This window comes from Coloeus monedula (assembly GCF_965178545.1).
Source record: "Coloeus monedula genome assembly, chromosome: 1".
Lineage (NCBI taxonomy): Eukaryota > Metazoa > Chordata > Aves > Passeriformes > Corvidae > Coloeus > Coloeus monedula.
Window position 1 is genome coordinate 87,349,916 of NC_138781.1, and position 20,695 is coordinate 87,370,610.

At 38.8% G+C, this 20,695-nt stretch overlaps 1 protein-coding gene across 1 annotated transcript; it reads left to right on the top strand.

Moving 5' to 3' along the window:
- Positions 1–131: 131 nt before the first annotated feature.
- Positions 132–20,399, top strand: NSUN2 (NOP2/Sun RNA methyltransferase 2). The gene is made up of 19 exons (XM_082296967.1): positions 132–313; positions 395–552; positions 742–846; positions 956–1,061; positions 1,684–1,755; positions 4,330–4,414; positions 5,217–5,409; positions 5,792–5,866; positions 7,124–7,254; positions 10,338–10,411; positions 13,333–13,463; positions 14,042–14,138; positions 15,234–15,409; positions 15,927–16,019; positions 16,414–16,549; positions 17,779–17,859; positions 18,073–18,211; positions 19,143–19,182; positions 19,841–20,399. The coding sequence occupies exons 1-19, from the start codon at positions 236–238 to the stop codon at positions 20,244–20,246; spliced, it is 2,376 nt and encodes a 791-aa protein (XP_082153093.1). The 5' UTR covers positions 132–235; the 3' UTR covers positions 20,247–20,399.
- The last annotated feature ends 296 nt before the right edge of the window (positions 20,400–20,695 follow it).

The following is a 20,695-nucleotide window of genomic DNA, read 5'->3' on the forward strand; positions in this document are numbered from 1 at the left end:
GTGCCTGGCACCGCCCGCCCGTTGTGGGTGGGGCCGGGCCGTGCCCGGCGCTCGGGAAGTTCCGCCGGGAAGCAGCGCCGGGAGAGGGCGGGTCTGCGCGTGCGCGCCGGGAGCACGCGGCAGGCGCGCGGTCCCTCACGGCCGGTCGGGAACGGGAACGGGAGCGGAGGCGGATCGGGAGCCGTGCTTCCTCACGGCGGGGCTGGCGGCGCGGCTCGGCCGCCGCCTGGCTGCCATGGGCCGCAGGGCGCGGGACCGCCGGCGGCAGCAGCAGCAGCAGGAGCGGGGCGGCGGCGGCGGCGAACACCAGGCGGTGAGAGCCGGGCCGGGTGAGGTGAAGCGGGGCGGGGAGAGCCGGGGCCGTCGGGCTGATGGCGGCGGCGCTTTTCTTCAGGGCTGGGCCGGCGGCTACCCCGAGATCGTGAAAGAGAACGAGCTGTTCGAGCGGTACTACCGGGAGCTGGGCATCGTGCCCGCCGGAGAGTGGGACGCGTTCATGGCGGCGCTGCGGGAGCCGCTGCCCGCCACGCTGCGCATCACCGGCTACCGCAGGTACGGGCTGGGGGCTGCCGCGGGCCGCGCTCCCGACAGCGGCTGCCAGAGCCCCTGGCACAGCGGGACGTGTCCTGCCCACGGCAGGGGGGTGGAACTGCACGATCTTTAGGGCTCCTTCCAAGCCAAATCCTCCTGTGATTCTGTAATTCTCCATACGGTGTCTCTCCGGGTGTCTCTCGCATGCAGCCACGCCAAAGAGATTCTCCATTGCTTGAAGGAAAAGTACTTCCGAGAGCTGCAGGACCTGGAGGTGGATGGCCAAAAAGTCGAGATGCCGCAGTCGCTGAGCTGGTGAGTGATGTGGAGGCGAGATAAGGCATTCTGCATGTTCCCGGCATCCAGCATGGCTCATCGGTCTCTTTCTTTTGCCTCTGCCCTTTTCCTATCTCTTTTTCCCCAGGTATCCTGAAGAGTTAGCCTGGCACACTAACTTGAGTAGAAAAATCTTACGCAAGTCCCCCCAACTGGAGAAGTTTCATCAGTTTCTGGTTAGCGAGACAGAATGTGTAAGTTTTTGATAGATCTTGATTTTTTTCTGGCATATCCTGAGTAATGCTTTATTGAAATACATTATGAAAGATGGAGACTCTACCTTTTCTTGCAGAAGTTGAGTAGCTCAGAAGAATCTGGATTTTGCGTTGCAGCTGTCAGTGATGCATTCCATGATTCTGGCACATAACTGCAGCTAGAAATTTTTTCCTAAACTAATTGCATTTTTTATTGTTGTTTGGGGGTGCTAAAATGAGTCCCTGTAAAATAATCAGTTGCTGTTAGAAACCAGATGTTTAAATCCGATAAAAAGTGCTTGCATGTGCATGACAACTTAAGTGATGGATGTTTGTCACTTGATTTGAGCCAGTTTCTCCTCTCTTTTGAGCAGAAACTACAGAATTAGTGCAATTGGAGTAAATACGCAATTATTAGAAATTACAGTTGGGTGAAATACTGTGATTCTTCTTTGCTAAATTCAAACAAAATTTAATCCTGAGTTTATAGTAATGTGTTTCTGACTGCTTTGTTATTTTACAGTTTAAAAGTTTTATTTTTAGCAGTTTAAAAGTTTTATTGCAAAAGAAATGCATTCTTTCATGGAATAAAACCAAATTTAATTTCTTTTTTCCTTTCAAGGGAAATATCAGTCGCCAGGAAGCTGTTAGTATGATCCCACCTCTGCTGCTTGATGTTAGCCCTCATCATAAGGTAAGTGTAGAATATAATGTGTACTAAAGCTTGTTCTGTGAAATGAGCTTAATTAAACTACAAATCACAACAGGAGTGCCAAGGCTGATACACAGTTCTGTTTCGTGTTGGTATGTTTATGCTTTCTGCACATACACAGGAGCACTCAACTAATGTTCAGGTCACAAACACACTATCAGAGGAACATCTGCTTTCTCAGCTGTATGTAATGCCCTGCAAAAACCACTTAGGTTTTAAGCAGCTGCACAGTCTTATTTTCAAAGTGTAAATGTGTTTAGCTGCATCTGAGTTATGTATTCTTGTTTCAACCTGCATTTAAAGTTGGATGACTGTTTTCAACTTCCTCACTCCATCACACTGTGAACAGATGTAGTTTTCAAGGTGTAAGTGATAATATTATCTACCAGGTAGATTTAACTCCTCTGTGCCTTTTGAAGAAGCTGAAAAGTTCTACTCTATAAATCTGTTAGATGAAATATTTTGGGTGAGCTGAAACGTGCTGCTGGTGGTGGCTAAACACTATAGGGTGCTAATTTTAACTGAAGTGTCTAAGGAATGCCCATGGTATTTTCTTATGGCATGCCATAGGAATGAGGATATCTGCTAGCAAACTTTCTGTTTTAACGTTGGTGATGTTTTCATACTCTCTGCTTGTTTGCAGACCGAATCTGTCAGGCGGTGTTACTCTTTTCTCTGTTAAGTTAATGAGGTAGTTGCCTTGCTATCTCAAGCAGCCATGTTGTCTTCTTCTTTCTTAAATTTTCGTGCTGTATCTTAAACCTTTTAGTTTATCAAACTTCCGACATATGTTTTAAAGACTAGTTTGTATGTACTTGTTTTTATATTAACATTACTTAGCATATATAACTTTTTACCTTGTTTTGTCCTGCTTTCACCCCAACCCAGTGTAAGACAGCTGTGGCTGTTTTATGTGAGGCAAGGTCTTCTCAACTCTTAAGCGCATAATGGATTGAAAGACTCAGTCCTGATGTGTCACAGGTGTATTTTGATTTTTGTCTGGAGTTGAACACGTAGTGAACACATTAGTCTTAATGTAAAACACAAATTGTGGGGCTATTTTTGCATACACCTTACATTGTATATGCCAAGATAGCAATATAGGGGTTTTACATTGAATGGTTAATTTGGGTACGTATTTCAGCATTTTCCAGAAATGCAAGTAAGATTTCACAAATTTGTTCATAAATCAGACTAAGAATAGGTTCTTCATCCTCTCTTGTGCCAAAACAGCAAGTGTTTAACAATGTAATGATGCCCTGACTTGTCAATTAGAGCCTTTTATAGTCCTTAGTGCCTTAGCTTATGAGCTGCTTGTTAGGACCAGAATTGCAGGTTACTTTTGCTTAACCAGCATGTTCTGTATGTCATTGCTAACATGCTGATTCCATCTTCTACAAGGATCAAATTAATGATGGTCAAACTTCCAAAACTGTGTTCGTTTTTAATCTATTTTTCACAATTTAGTTTTCCCTCACCATCAGTTTGTTGGACAGTTTTAGAGCATGCTTAGCCTTGTATATTCTTCATCATCTTTTGCATTATCTGCAAAAGCAGAAAGCAGCATCACAGCTCTGACTTTAAACAGCAGATCTTGCAGGGTGTGTTTCATGATGCGTTAGCACTGCTGCATGACAGCACTTAGCACATGCTCTCTGGAGCTGTCTTCCTGTTTCTCTGGGGGCTGTCTTCTGGTTTAGTCTTGATCACGCCACGGGCTTGCATGAGGACCTGAGCGGGGTCATTCCCATCCTTTATCCTGTTGCACGATCTCAGCTGATTTCTACTGGAGCCAGAGGTCCAGGAGATAGACATATGTTTCTGAAAATCTCTAACTAGGCAGGAGGAAAGACTCTAAGCTTCCTTGCTTAAGAGAACAGTGTGAGATGTCAGTTGGTTTGCTGTGGAAGTGACTCTACCAGTGACTCACAATCCAAGCTGGTGATAAACTAGGAGGGAGAAATACACATCAGTTTAGGTGTTGGTGTCTCTGCTGTTGTGTTCAGCTGACTCAGGGCAGTTCAAACACTTCCCAAGTGCTTCTTCCAAGACAGAGAAACAAGAGATTTATGCTCCCTTCATTTTTTGAAAAGGAAATGTGAAAGGAGAGAGAGCAATTTATTTTTACAGAATCTATATAAACAGCTGTCTCTAATTAATTTAGTGATAGTTTAAAGAAAAGTACTACTTGCTCTTGAGTATAACTTTGCCTTTAATGTGTGTGTGTATATGTAAAATTCCAGTTAACTTCAGTTGGAATTGCTTGTGAGCTTATAAAAAGATCATATCCCCATATCTGTATCCAGGTTCCTCTTTCAAATTTTATTTCAGCTGATGTTTTTGTTCCCTACAAACTAAAGTTCTTTTTATATTTTCGAACTTCAAAGGTAAAGCATACAAAGAACAGAACTGTACTTCGTTTTTTCAAATTGGTGTTCAGAGCAATTGTAATTCTGCATATTCAAAAATACTTAATTTAAACAGGAACACAGTAGATTTCTCAAGTACTTAAAAAGTACAAGGCAGGACGGTTTTTTTACTTTCTTATGTTTGTAGATTCTAGATATGTGTGCTGCACCTGGATCTAAGACTGCACAGCTCATTGAAATGTTGCATGCAGACATGAATGTTCCTTTTCCCAGTAAGTCTGGAAAACTCTAAAAAGTTTTGTGACTTGGAATTTCTGCTTTTTCTTTTAGCAAATTGTTTTTAATGTCACAGATGAGTAACTGCATTTAACTACATATTGAATTCCCAAAGGGGTTCTTATGAGATGAAAGGTACCCCCCATTTGATTTGAAACATCATGGGCTTCCTTTGCTTGAAAAAGAGAGATGAATTATATGTATCTTTACAGTCCAGACTACAGTAAAATATGATTAGAGCTTAATTTCTGTATATAAATCAGGTTTATTTAGTAGATGGTGGCCCATGAGGCTCTGTGGTTTCATGGTATCCTGCAAACACTGGATTAAACTGCTTTAGACTTAAAGCAACTGTGATATTTATCATTTTTGTGAGCTTCAGAATCTTTATTTTTGGTTAGATGCTCACAGAAAATACTGCCCATTGAAACTGTAAAGTTGTAGAGAATGTGGATTCTTTCTGTGTTCTACTGAAAATTTGCTGATGTAGGGATTCTTTGGTGACAATGGGGTTTTTTCTGTTTACGGGTTTTACTTTGAAAAGCTGGAGGGCCCTTGACTGTGTCTTACTGCTACTGGATGGGAGCTAAAACTCTTGAGACTATGACACCTCAGTTAACCTTCAACATACTTTAAGTTACTTTATGCTCAGTAAGGGCTCCTCTATTCATAAGCAGTCTTTTAAGTAAAAATCTCTAGTGAAAAGTTTACACAACTCTCGAAGATTGGGTAATAAACTATGTAAAATTATTTAGCTGCTGAATAGTGAAGCATTTTCCCACTATTTTATGTTCCCAGAGGGTTTTGTAATTGCCAATGATGTTGACAACAAGCGCTGCTATTTGCTGGTTCATCAGGCTAAGAGATTAAACAGTCCATGCATCATGGTGGTAAATCATGATGCCTCCAGCATTCCTAACCTACAAATAGATGTTGATGGAAGAAAAGAGATCCTCTTCTATGACAGGATTTTATGTGACGTCCCCTGCAGGTACTTTGCATGTAAATTTGAATACATGGATTTTAGTGCTTTAAGTGCAGTGCTGAATGTTTTGTGTTACTGAATTGTGCCTTTTGAGTAGGTTAGTGAGTTAGGGTTTGTAGTGACTTCCTAATGCCTTTAAAGTGTGGGGATGTGGAATCAAGGTGAATTTTTTCCTTCCAAGTGGTCCTTAAATTTGATCAGTTGAAGGGCTTCAAATTTTGACCTTATACTCAGGACACTGAAATACCAAGACAGTGAGGAAACGGAACAGTGTAGGAGAACTAGTTACAAGGGAGAGGAACTGTTATTTTTGTGCTGCTATAAATGAGTTGGATATGGAATGAGTTTTACGTGCAAATAATACAAATCTGTTCAACCTCTGTTGCAGTGGAGATGGAACCATGAGGAAGAACATTGATGTGTGGAAGAAGTGGACAACACAAAACAGTTTGCAGCTCCATGGGTAAAAAATGCTTATTACACATCTGAACTTCTTTCATTTTTCTCTCCTTTTTTTATATCTTTAACATCCGCATGCATTCGTATATTAATATATGACAAAACAGACACTAAGAAGAGTCATTTTTCTCTCAAATCAAGATCTTAGTGCTGTTGAGAGGAAATGTGGGGTTTCAGATGTGAGGAGGGGAGCATGTGAATCTGAATTGCTTGTATTGTTACAAATACCTGACATTAAAATATTCATTGAATTGATTTAGACAGGGTAGCTAATAAAATGGAGCAAATCACTTGGTTGGGATTCTTAGCATTTAGGCAGGTAAAATACTGTTGGCAAATACACTAAGTTGTAAAATTTAATAGTGATATTTTGAAGTCTTTAGGCTACTAGAGATCATACATAAACGGTTCCAGTTACCTGAGATGGATTTAAGTAAACTGATGGTGAATGAGTACTTAGCCTAGTACAGGCACATGGTAAAATGTAGTGATTGCAACAGAGATTAAATATCTCAGAACATTTTACTGTGTATTTTTAACAAGCTGGAGATGCCATTGGTTGCTGTGACTCAGCTGACTATGACTTCTTGGCAAGTCATTCATTAGTGCATGTTTCATTTTTGTTGAAAGTGTGCAGGTACATGGTAAAATGTAGTGATTGCAACACAGCTGAAATATCTCAGAGCATTTTACTGTGTATTTTTAACAAGCTGGAGATGCCATTGGTTGCTGTGACTCAGCTGACTATGACTTCTTGGCAAGTCATTCATTATTGCAGGTTTCATTTTTGTTGTAAGTGTGCAGGTAGGTCTAAGCTCGTGGCCTGACTCAGTGATACCTTTCTCAGAAAGCCACTGTTAGCTAAGCTGTATTTTCCATAATATTTGTAATCATCAGATTACTCCTCATTTTAACTGGATTTCTGAGAAGAGTCATGTTTCGAGGTGTTATTTTTCTAGTGTTGAGTACTTTATAATAAAATTGATGGTGCACTAGAAAGAACAAAAAAAAATAGAGAATGTTATGTTCAAAGTTATCCTGATCTAATTGCTGTTTTAATTTAATAGGTGTCATTGTGAGTGTGTCTGCAGTATAGACTGCACTAAGCTGACTTAGTTTAACACTGACTATAATTTGTGTACTGCTGACAGCTGTAGAACTCCCCAAGTGCTGGCTTAGCCCAGGGACAGTTGTGTGTCTGCAGTAAAGCTTCTTTTGGGCTCCTGAATGATAGCTGGCTAGACCAAGAGTGTTCTGTTAGATTGCAGTTGAGAATTGCAACCCGTGGTGTTGAACAGCTGGCAGAAGGTGGGCGAATGGTGTATTCCACGTGTTCCTTGAATCCCATCGAAAATGAAGCTGTGATCGCATCTCTGCTGGAAAAGAGTCAAGGTGAGAATGTGAGCTTGAACAGAGTGGGGAACTCCTTTCTTTTTATTTTTTTTCCCCCCTTCAGCCCAAAAAAGGATATGTGTATGATGGTACTAGTGATAAGCTTAGTGTGGATTATACACTCCTAGTTTGCAAAACTACAGAATTATTTTGGTACCAGTAGGGTTTCATTAATGTTGCTATGAGCAGTCTTCTGAAATGGGTGTGAATCAGCTGCAAGTACAAAACCTGAAGAGTTGTGTTAATGATACAGAGGACACTTCTACAGATCAGTGGCATTCAGTCTCTGTTATCTGGCTCCCACTAACTGCTTTCACTGGTTAGAGTCCATGTCTGACATTCATAATTCCTTTGGAAAACTCAGTGTGGAACATTGCTGCTGTTCACTACAGGAGTAAAAAGCCCGGTGTGTAGTTAAGCAGTTAGAGCAAGGTAATTGTACACCATTAGGTGGGAGCCACTGATACCTTTAGAATCCTTTGACCCACATTTTGATGTGCTTGGAGTTTTAAGGTGTTTTAACTCATGGGGTTTTTTGCATTTTTCACTTGCATTTGAAGGCTGACATTACAAGAGGTGGAAAAATTGAGATGAGCTGGGAAGCTGCACTGCATCACTTTGTGATAGTAGGGTTTAGTAGCCCATTTCGTAGCTGGTGTGTACTGTTTTTTCTGAATCAATAACCTGAAATTTGGAAACATCTAATTAGATTTGTTATGAAAAGTTCCACAGACTTTTTAAGTTGAGCCTTTTACAGAGCAGAAGCAGCTCTATTGCTCCTGGAGCTGCACTTACTCTTTAAGTTGGTAGCCTGTTTAGTGTAATGTTTACTTTGTACCAGGAACTATTCTGGCCCCAAATTATGCATGAAATTTCATCATCTTAGAAACAGCACTTGAGCTAAAGTGCTTGTAGATTAATTAGGAATTGACTATTTAATTTCTACTCCTGTTCTGCTGTGCACTGCAGCAGCCTCACCTCAAGTCCTGTGTGCAGTTTTAATCACTGCAATATAAGAAAGACACTAAACTATTAGAGAGTGTCCAAAGGAGGGCGACAAAGATGGTAAAGGGTCTGCAGGAAAAGCCTGATGAGGACTAGCTGAAGTCACTTATTCTGTTCAGCCTGGAGAAGAGGAGACTGAGGGGAACCTCATTGCAGTTACAACTTCCTTGTGAGGGGAAGAGGAGGGGCAGGCACTGATCTCTTCTCTGTGATGACCATGACAGGACCCAAGGGAATGGCCTGAAGTTGTGTCAGGGGAGGTTTAGGTTGGATATTAGAAAAATGTTCTTCCCCAAGAGGGTGTTTGGGCACTGGAACAGCTCCCCAGGGAAGGGGTCACAGCACCAGCCTGACAGAGTTCAAGAAGTGTTTGGATAACACCCTCAGGCACATGGTGTGACTCTTGGAGTGTCCTGTGCAGGGCCAGAAGTTGGACTTGATGATCCTGGTGGGTCCCTTTCAACTCAGCTTATTCTGTGATTCTGTGAAACGACATTTTTATTTAGAGGTAGTTTCTTTGGTAGGCATAGACACATTTCCAGTAAATTATAGTATGCTTGGCTTATCTAAGGCCATATTAAGCCAGCATTAATTTTAACAATTACAAGATTGGAAAGCATTAAGAACTAGTTGGGATAGGAGCAGAAAAGCAGTAGGATGTGAAGGCCAGCAATTGCAGCACCTGGGGCAAATTCAGTACTTTGAAGGAAGGGTCTTGACTGGCTGTGATGTTCAGATCTAGTCTCTGCCCTTGGAGGTGTTTTGAGGCCTACTTGGAGGCTATGATGTGTCCCAGCAAGTGCATGTTAATGCTTGGAACTTGAACACAGGTGTAGCTAAAGAAGGTAGTAGTAAAGAGGTCGTGCAGTGGTCTGCGAGGGGCATTGTACCTCAAGAAATAGTTCAGGTCAGTTCAGAAGGTTTGTTGGTACTTTCTAGCACAGTGTTATCTTGCTGCTTGTGAAACAGATGAGAGATTGCTTTTTCCTTAGGGATGAAGGAGTAGGGAGAAGGTCTTTTTGTACCCTGTAGCAACTACTGGAAATTGTAGTACTTCTGACAAGACTCTTTAGTGTCTGATAAGTCTGATGTAGTCTTGAGACATCAGCTGAAGTCATGCTGTAGGGAGGCAAGAGTATTCAAAGGATGGATGCAAAACATCAAGTGTAATCACATTTGAGATGTCATTTTTGAATTTGTCTATGAATTCATACATCACCTTTTCATTTATTTAAAAGACTTGCTTAAGCTGTCACTGTAAGAGTAAATGGTTATAGCCATGTAGAACAGGTTGATAAATTGTGTACAACATCAGGAAAAGCCTACCTGACTGTTAAATAACTTAAGTATTCAGAACCGCTGAAAAGCAATGTTAGAAGTTATTCTTCTCTAGGGAGATCACCTATTTAAAACAGTAAATTTTTATATCATTCTTTCTTGAGTTTGGACAGCTTAAAGCTTTTCTTCAGTAGATTAAACTATACTCTGTTATGTTTCTTGTAGTAACTTGTCATATTTTAAGCATAGAGTCTTTTGTCCTTTTGTTAGTGTTAAATAGTTTGGAATTTTCCTTTCCAGTTAAAAAATAACAAATTCTCTTTCCTCTCTCACTGGAATATATTGAGATTGTAAGTCCTTGAAACTAGAACATCATAGGCATTTCAGAAGGCTTAGTTACACCAAAAGTAGTTCCCTGAAAAATACTTAATCAGTGTAGTAAATCCAAATACTAACTAAATGAGAATAAAAACTTCAGTGATTGCATTGCTTAGAACATTGATGTTTTATGATACAGGTCGTAGAATATTACTCTGCAGCTGCTATGAAAAATATCTAACTGTTACATTTTGGTTAATTTCTAGGTTGCAACTTACGTATTTATTATTACCAGTTGTTCTCAGCTTCTTTGTTAATGTGCATGGTAGAAGTTGTATAGCATTTAATTTCTTGAAAGTTTTAAAAAGTAGTATTCTTAAAACAGTCTTAAAACTTTAAGGAAAACTATTTTTGTAAAAGTTAATTGGCAACACAACTCTTGAACTCTGTTTTCAAGAACGTTTATGTTCTTGGGATTTCAGGTGCCTTAGAACTTGCTGATGTCTCTTCTGAGTTACCAGGTTTGAAGAGGATGCCAGGAATTACAAAATGGAAGGTATTCATCCTGATATTTTTGTGAAGTTTTTGGTCTGTGGTAGAGTGTTAAATAAGGGAAATTCAGAAGTGTAACATTTCAGAGCATTAGGCTGAGCTGGATTAATGGCAGTGATTTGATGTTTAGGGGAGACAGCTAAGCTGAAGGTCTTTGTGGAGGTAAGTTCTTGGCTCCTCATCTGCTCTCCTCTTACCTCTAGGTGTCTTTCCTCTGTCTCCTATACTTTCTTGGTACAATTCCCTTTTCTGTTGTATGTGGCCTGTAGATGGCAACATGATTTCAGCCACTTTTAATGTTACTCATCCATCTCTGTCTTTAGAGTCTGTGAATGTTAGATTCTGCATTTCTTCAGCTGGTCCATTTGAATCATTTGAAAGTGAAAGCTGTGAAACTGTTTCTGCAAATAAGCTATAAAACCTGCAATGTTGTGACTAATCCTAGAATATTAATAGAATCCTGTATTTTGTTCCAGGCCTTAAGTGATTTCAGTTCTGGAAACAAACTAGTAGGGAGGGGCAAAAAAACCCAAAGCTGCTTCATCTTCTTGTTATGAGTATAGTCAAGAAAAGTAGAAGGCCATCCTAGTAGGAGGGAAAGAAACTGATTAAATTTTAGTTATGAGTGGGTGCCTTTGCAATGCCAGTGGTGGTTCTGTCTTACCATCTCACTAATCTCTTCAATGGCAGACAGGTTTATGCCTGTGTGCAGGCTAATGAATGAGATGCAGGGAATAAAGATCTGTTTATGTTCTGCCACTGGAAATTCAGCTTAGAAACTAGCTGATTTCTTTCTTCTTACAGTTCCTAAGGTTTACTCTTTATGCTTGTACCTGAAGAATAAATGTAAAATGCATAACTGTGGCTCTGTGATCTTAATTTTACCTTTTTTTGGTACTCCATAAAGCCACTAGATATATATTTATATAATGATCACTAAGAGTATATTGTATTCCCTGTAGCATCTATTTCTCTGTTTGCAGTTGAAATATAAATCTCCCTAACAGGTTTTAAAAACTAGTTTGACAAAATGTGTTGAAAGTTTGCCAGACTTGCTTCAGCTCTTATTTGCTGCTACTGTATATTTTCAGGCCTCACTGGCTAGCATGTCATTGTGGATGTATTTGCTTGCTTTGGTGCTGTTTACTTGTTCCCTGGTGCAACATTTGTTTTCTGGGAGCTATGTAACTGATTATATTGAATATTCCCAAGCATCAGTTGACTGTAAATCTCTGGAAACAGCAAAAACAGAAATAAGGTTTCATTCAAGGGACATTTGGGTGCCTGCAAATAGCATTCTGTATTCCCTCCTTATGCCAGATGTTGAGTGAACTCCAGTGAATTGTTTTGGGCTTGGAGGAAGACACCTTTTTAGCTCTAGATTTGGTCATCTGCTTCTGCAACACTTTTACTCTTCCTTCTGCCCTCACAGGTGGTCAGTAAAAGTGCAATAGAAGAGAGTTCAGCATGTTCTTTGGTGCTTTGTCATTCTACCAGTCACACCAGCCTACCAGTTAGGCTGGTAAACCAAAACTGAACAGCACAGGGCTGCTTGGCAGTTGTTCTGGTAAAACCATAATAGTTCTAGATTTTTTTAGGCTTCAGTTATTTATCACTCCTATTGTTGGTTTTGCTCAAGCTTGAGTCATGACTTCCAAAGAAGAGCAGTTCAGAAGTACAGTCTGTCTTGTCTCCATCTAGCACTATGAAATGTAGCATATTTTCACTTGAAATACTAATCCTGTAAGTACAGTAATTTCTATTTCAGGAAATGTGGAAAGGCACAATGTGTGATTTGATCTGTGGCTGAGAAGTGCCAGACTTCATGATACTGAAATCTGTGTTCCAGATAAATGTTACATTTCAGTTTCCACTAGAACACTTGATTAAACTTTCAAGACAATCACAGTGAGATGCGTGAAATCACTTCATCATACTTGCCAGTCCTGAAGTTGCCATCAGTGCAACTTCTTTACTTTTTTGCCTTAACAACAAAAATGGGCCTTCATTTCAGTGATTAATTTTATGGATTTGCCCTGTACACCCCCATTTGGGACTTTCTTTCAGCTTTAACATCCAGTACAAAACCAGGCATCTAGAGCTCTGAAGTCAAATTTTCCCTGGCTTATTTTTTCACTTTGGTATTTTTGATTGAAGAGCATTCAGAATGCCTTCCTATAAGAGTTGTGGCTCTAACCTTTTGCTTGTATGTTAAGAGTCCATCAAAAGCTTTGACCCTTAGCCAGACTGAGGTGATGTTATGTCTACACAGTGTCTTAGAGCAGATCTATAAATATGTTCTGAGTAAAGGCAGAGAAGCTATAAAATTCATGGGGACATGGTTCTTCAGCAACTCTCCACAAAAGCATCTCTGTCAGTGAGCTGTATATGCCCTGTCGTGCGGCTTTCTGCCTACCAAGCTGTTGTGTTGCACTCTTGCATGTTTCTTGTGTAATGAAATTGAGATTCCTCAGTTCTGATCTTTACTATACTGCAGTAGCTCTTTTCCTTTGTATACTGCTTGGAAGCTGTCTATAGCAGAATGTTTCACAGCCAGTCTCATGGAAAAAAAGGAGTAGTGTATCCTAAATCTGATGGCTCACCAGTCTTCTTATAAATTTCTCCACTGTCCTTCCACTGGATTTTGGTGGTTTATATGTTTTAGCAGTTACCAGAGATCTTTGTAGTTGGTTCAGCACCAGTCTGCACTTTGACTGCATGCTTTTTGCAGCAAAGAGCTGCAGCTGGCAAGAATCTCCTACACTGAAGTGCACACGTACAATGTGCAAGGAAACAATACGCTTTAAAGAACTTAATTTTCTGTACAAGGAAATAAGTTCTCTTTTTGGTTTGCAAATATTTTAATTAAAACTTGTAAAATGGTGACCTCAATTCTTCATGGTAGTTATATTTACTCCTTTGAAGGTGATGCTGAAAGACGGGCAGTGGTTTGAAGAGTGGAAAGATGTGCCTTCAAATAGACAAACACAAATACGTCCTACTATGTTTCCAGTGAAGGATGAAGAGAAGCTAAAGGCAATGAATTTGGAACGCTGGTAAGTTTTCTCAGAGTAGATCTTATGAGGATTTGATGTAACATGTGTGGTTGTGGGCAAATTATCATTAGATCAGAATAGGAATGTGTAGGTCTGAGTATATTTTGATTGCTTCATATGTAATGCCAGGGCACAATATTTAAACTCCAGTGAATCAGGAGAAATTACTGCAAGTTGTGTAAGAGGAATAAGTACCCACATGAAAAGGTTAAATTTTTTGCATCCAATAGAGATAAACAGTCAAAATTACTGAAAAAGTATGTAAAACTTTTAACAGTTTAACAGTGTGACTTTCTGTTAAAGGCTTTCCATAGCTATCCTAAAAATATTGTTTAGAAATGAGTCATTAAAGCTCAGATGGGAATGGTGAAATGAACATGTCGCATCGATGCAAGTCATTTTGTCAGAATGCTCTATTTTAGATCCTGTTTCTAGTTTGATAAATTAAATCTGCACAATCCTACTATGAATACTTACCTTATCCTGAAAGTAAATATAAATATGGGCCTTCTAGCATTTTGTGAGAGTCCAAATGCAGCTATGAATGTGCAGCAACATTTTTTTTCTTTTCTCTCTAGTCTTAGGATATTGCCACATCACCAGAACACAGGTGGCTTCTTTGTGGCTGTGTTAATAAAAAAGTCTCCAATGCCATGGAATAAACGTCAGCCTAAGGTAACTTCTTTTAAATTATCTAAAATGTTAATTACTAATAATGTTTCAGGAATTTTTTTTCAAGTTTGCACATAATAGACATAGTGTAACTGTTCTCTGTCTGCCCTTCAGTTACAGTTGTTTGTCAATTAAAATTAAATTCCTAAATCCATGAAGCACTTAAGAAAAAAACCATGACAACTTTTAAAATAGAATAAAGAAAAAAAAAGAAAGGGGATTTTGAAATGATAGTAAAATAACAAGATAAATCTTGACCCTAAAATTAAGGCTTTGGAAGAACTACAGAAGCAGATTATATTGGATAGCTAAAGCTGTCACTTCCTTCAGCTGTGTGTGGTCCCCTCCTAAAGGCTTTTTTCTGCTGTGTTGTAAGCTAATTCTGATTTGAGTTTATCTTGCTCTGTGGCTGGTTGCTCAGGAGTGATTCACTAACAGATTAGCAGATCAGCAGCACGGGGAATGGATGTAAAACTGTTTGGAGCAGCAGCTTCAGCCATCTGCCTTTAATCCATTTGTTGTCAATTGTCTTTAAAATCCTGGCAACAGGATTTAAAGTTGATGTAATTTATTTGATCTCTTAGATTGTCATGTCCATAAGAAAAACTTCTTGTGTGAATCCCTTTTAGGTGTTTATTTTATTTGCTTCGTTAGAACTATTTATGAGTAAAATTTTTGTGGCAGTAGGGAAGAAGCATTTATTCAGAAGGAAGCACCCTCCAAATAGTTTGTGCTGTTCTAAGCTGAACATCGTAGCACTCTTACAGAAGGTGTACAGCAGCAGGATGTGTGTCACTTTGAGTGTTAGGAAGAAAACAGCAGATCCTGTTTTAAAATAGTCTTCTCTGAGTGCTTGAACATGATTTTGTAGATAGTAGAAAAATACCTTTCTTGGACAGTTGGTACGGAACTGTCCGGATCAGTACTAGAGGTAAATGCAATTTGTAGTGGTATCTTGATCTAGTAATCAGATTAACTCTCTGAATGGATCTGTTTAAGCACTTGTATACAAGTTGACAAGAATTAAGCACATAGGTGCCTTCTGTTACAAGTTGGACACCACTTCTGCCTTTTTGAAAATACTGTAATTTCAAATAGGTTCATCAGAAATTACCACAAAGAACAGGGGATACTGAAGTGACAGCAGCTAATTCAGGTAATGGTACTGACTGTATTATTGAAGAACCAACACTTGCTGAAAATGAAGAGTCTAAGAAAATGGAAGAATTGCAGAATTCGGACACTGAGCAGAGCAAAAAGGAAGGAGTATGCGGGTAAGGACCACATCTAAGTATGTGTCCTGTGACAGTAATTGCTGAGTATTCTGTAGTTCTTTTGTTATTTAGAAGTCAATCAAGAAAAACTAATGAATTCATTCAGTTGTTTTGCATTTCCATGTTTTCTGCCTTGTCTGTCTTTCGTTCAGCAAGTTTGGAAAATAGCCAGTTTTCTTACTAGCATTCGTAAGTCTGTTAGTACTTTCTTCTCTGTTACAGAGAAAAAATACTTTCAGAAATTAACATTTGGAAGATCTTTATTGTCTTCACAAGCACTCTGTCAGAAATCTCTGTTTACTTGTTTTTGTGAGTTCTGTTTCAAAGCACTGCTTCACATCCTCATTTTAACAAGTTAAATTGTGTGTAGTGTTACTGAAGCACAAGAAAATGCCAGTATTCTGTTTGCCATACTGTTGTTACAATAAGCCAAGTGTTGACTAAATGAACTGAATATACTGATTTTACACCAAGTACTGTTACTGAAATTGACAGTGCAATGTTACTTTCTTTTTAGACCACCACCATCTAAAAAAATGAAGTTGTTTGGTTTTAAAGAAGACCCTTTTGTGTTTCTCCCTGAAGATGATCCACTGTTCCTTCCTATCCAGTAAGAAAAAAAAAAAGTTTCTGTTTTGGCAGTAAGATTCCTATTAGTTCAGGAATATTAGTAGTTCAAGTTCAGTTCATCACAAAAGATGGGTCTCGTTGGTCTTGTATAAGGGTTTTTGCCTGACTTTGCACCAGGGCCCCCTCTCCTCAACACTGAAATACTTAAGTAAAAATAGCCAACTAGAGTTTGCACTGGAAATTTTCCAGTGTGTCTCAGTGTCTATAACAGCGTGTCGTTTCTGATGTCATGCAGCTTAGAAAGTCTAATCTTTGTGTTCTGAAGCCAAAGTGCTAAGTGTTTACAGAGATAGCTGGAGGAAATGGGCTAACCCATGCATTTTGAGTATGTGATTTTATTGCTCAGTTAATCAAAACAAGTATTATGGCCACAGGAAGTTTTACGCATTGGACCCATCATTTCCCAAGACGAATTTACTGACTCGAACTCAAGAAGGAAAAAAGAGGCAGCTGTACATGGTTTCTAAGGAGCTAAGGAATGTGCTTCTGAACAATAGTGAGAGGATGAAGGTATGGTTCATAAGCATCAATGGATATCTCCTTGAACTTGCCAGATGTACTGTTTACATAGAGGATTAGCCCTCTGACAGGCTTTTTTTGTTTTTTTAAGTCTGGATTAATGTTTTCCTCTCTGTCCCTCCTGTGTTAGAGATGAAAAGTTGACTCTGAGAGGAAAAGAACAGTCTCTGAGATGAAAATCAGTATATTTTTGGTGGATGAAAGAAAAAAGTAGAGAGAGGGAATATATAACTGCTGTGTGCGTGCCAGCATTTTTATGTAGTCTTCAGGTAACTTTACAAGTTTACATTGACACTGTTGTATTTATCAGCCCCTTAATTATGAAAGTATTAGGAGCTTTGAAAGCCTACCAAAAAGATAAGTTCAGCTGAATTATTTACTGGCTATGTTACATAGAGACGTTGTTTCAAAGTAATTTTAACAACTTAACATTTAGGAGGTTTGTTAAGGTGAATGATTGTGAGATAATAAGTAGTTTTCATGAATTAAAAGAGAATTTTTTTTTTTAAATGTGATTCCCTATGGAAAATGTCTTGCAAATGCTAAAGATATGTCTCGAAAGTCATTGTGTAATTTTGGTTGGAATGAGGTTATCTAGTCCAGCTTCCTTCCTACATTAAACAGAGCTGACTTCAAAGCTGGATCAGATACATCCTGGGGCCTTGTCCAGTCAAATCTTGAAAATTTTTGAGGATATTCAGTGCATCTTTGCAACAGATCTTTGGGATGGATAAATAATTATTCTTTTATCCCCCATGCAGGAAATGGCTAAATAATTGACAAAAGTTTAAGAAATTTGTGCATTATATTAGGTAGTGAGACTTTGAGTACCACAGAGGATAGATATAGTGTACAAATAATTAATCACTTGTACATTTTTGAAATCCTGTCTTTGACTGACTTTCCCAGAATCACACAGAAAATTCTTACTCAAACTAAAGTTAAAATTAGATATTCGTAGTTTGTTGCCCTCATTTTATGACTGCCACTTCCTCACACTGTTCAGTTTTCAATATGGAAAGAAGTAAAAGGCATTTTATGTTGAGAGAGCACCGCATTTCTATAGCAGGAGTTCCTTTTTCCCTTGGATGAATTTTCACATTAATTCAGTGTCCAGTGCGAATGAACTTTTAGTCGAAGAGTTGAGGAAAAAACAAGTTCAGAGGGGTAATTTAGAATTTATACTCCCTACTGATGCTTCTTGGCTTTGCTGTTTGCAGGTTATTAACACAGGGATAAAAGTCTGGTCTCGCAACAGTGATGGTGAACAGTTTGGATGTGCATTCAGATTAGCACAAGAGGTAATTGCATAGCACTGTGTTTTCAAAGGAGGTGCTTTAGGTTTCTTCGAGAGCCTGTAAAACAGCTGGTATTAACTTTGTCAGATTAATGGTAATTTACATTTTCGTTTGGTTTAAAATGTGAAAATTGTTTTCTGGTATTAGGTTTTAAACATTTTTCCTTCAGAAAGTAGCGGTTGAATTTTGAAATAATTGTGTTTACTTATTAAACAGGGGATTTATACTCTGTACCCGTTCATTCATGCAAGGATTATAAATGTCTGCATAGAAGATGTCAAAATTTTGCTAACCCAGGAAAATCCATTCTTAAGTAAATTTAGCAGTGAAACACAGAAGAAAGTCAAAGACATGGGTAAGCCTGCTAATTTTGCTGTCACAAAATTATTTTTATACTTTACACAGAAGACTATGAAAGTCCTGTAACATAAACAGTGTTTGCTAAAAATTTTGACTAAATTTATCTTAAATATAGTTGTTAGGTAAGTAAGCATTACTGAAAGCCAGTGTGCTGCTAGATACTGTAGTCCTTTCTGATTGCAGCCTTTAAGGTTTTGAGCTTTAGAGAACAGAGGAGTTGCCAAACTTATGACTCCTGCAAAGCAGTGCTGTGAGGCAGCGTTTAAAATATCTGATGAACAAAGATTTTATATACGCTTTTGGTTTTTCTGCCTGTTAGTGCTCCAGCTGAAACTGTTTGTTTGTCATCTGCAATTGCTTCTCATGAGCTTATGTATGACTTACTCAGATTTGATTTTCTTAAATATGGGGAGCAATGTCTACTCCTATTAAACTTTTATTTCCTCTACACTGGATGCTTCAAGAAATGAAAATTGGTTTTCAGCCTTCTGTTATTGTTTTATTTCCAACTCATTGCTGATCCTTGTACTTCCATGTTTGATGAGAGAAAATGGGAAGAAGAAAATGTTATAAAGTTTGGGCTGGCATGCTCTTATGTTCTTTTTAATTGAGTAAAAGTTCCTTGCTAGATTCACTGAGTAGATTAATCCACTGTGTGGGTTTTGTATTTTAACTTGTTTGTTTGGGATTTTGGAGGAGGCAGAATTGGCAATTGCTTCTGTAACTGTATAAATACTTTGGTTTGAAAAGAAAGGGAATAAAATCTGGTATTGTGTATAGTTCAGTGTACTGATGTAGATAACTCTAGCCATGTCATGCTCTGTGGTTGTCTGAAAACTTGTTTTCTTGAGCATTTTCAGATTACAATCATTTTATCATTGTACCAAGTAACACATCTGTTTTGTTTTTGTTCCCCTTCCCTGTAGCGATGGGAAGTATAGTTCTGAAGTACGACCCAGACCCTGAGTAAGTAGATGTGTTGCTTTCCATTTATGCACTTTTAAGACCTGGACAAGAATTTATTTTCACTCAGCAAAAACAGAAGTAGAGGCCTAGAGATGCAGTGAGGGAAACAGTAAAGCCAGAGAGGATACAGAGAATATGACAAGGAGAGAAGCTGTCTTGTCTGTGAATTCTTAAAACAAGTGTAGAATTTAGCTTCATAAAGGAGAGCTGGTAGTTGTGCTAGAGGTCCACAGTTCTCTGTGTGTGATTTATTTGTTTGTTTCCCTGTAAAGTCCAGCATTTGGAATGGGAAAAGTTACATTTTATTGTTCCTTTTTGTGGACAAAGTAGCTTCTGTGGACAAAACTCTTGAGAACTTTTTAAATGTAAACTTTCATCTTGCTGTTCCATGTATTAGTTTTGAAACCAGAGACAGAAAGTTATCTTGCTTGTTGCAGAAATTTAATAGCTTTGAGGTTTTGGTTTTTTGGCTTGCTTGCTTGCTTGTAGACAAGCAGGTACCTGTGTAGATGTTGAAGTTAAGAACAATGTACTTTCATCTTCTGTGAATAGTTACAAAATGCATTCAGTGTTAGAACTGAATAGGTATATGGCTATAAAATGAAGTTTTGAAGATGAACTTTCTCATAATCGACTGAACTTAATTGTTTGTTTGTAGAAAACCTCACGATCTTCAGTGTCCAATAGTGCTGTGTGGTTGGCAAGGGAAGACTTCACTCCGTGCCTTTGTGCCCAAGAATGAGAGACTTCATTACCTGAGGATGATGGGAGTTGAAGTGTTTAAAGCAAAGAGGAAAGAGGAGGAAGTGGAAAACAAAACTGAGGAAGAAGTTCAACACAGACTGGCACAAACAGAGGAAGGAATGGATGTGGAAGATAAAGAACATGATTTAGTCACAAAAATGGAAGCAGAAATAGGTGAAGAATCTTCCCAGAGTCCTGTGGAAAGCAGTGCTATGGAAATAGAAAATAAAATTGAGGATTTAGATCAATCCAGTAAAAATGCCAACGCTCATGTAAGCCACGAAAGCAAAGAGACAGATGCCAGTAATGTGAAAGATTAGGTTTCTTTCTGTATTGCTTGGCAGCTTCCATGAGGCTGACTTCCACACTTTTGCTTTTAGCATGAAACTGTATTTTAAAATTTTGGTTGGAATGGGATGTTCCTCTTTTAAAGTTTCACCTATTTTATATTTTAAATGAAAGCTATAAAGAGATTTCTCTTCAAATGTGTCTTCTTTTTACCATTTTAAACTCCCTTTTATTGGTGGATTTGTGTGTCTGTTGCTGGCAACAGACCAGGCACCAGTAAAATCTAAAGGCCGTATTTTTAATGGAACAGTGGTATGCACAAATGCACTGCACGTGTGTAACTGGTCAAAAATTCCTTCAGAAGTAAAACCTGGGGTTCCATTCAAAGCACATAGATTCCAAAACCACTTTTTCCTCCTATGATTGTTTACCCCACCTACCACCCAGTCTGATTACTATTGATAACTGCAGGTTCTTTAAA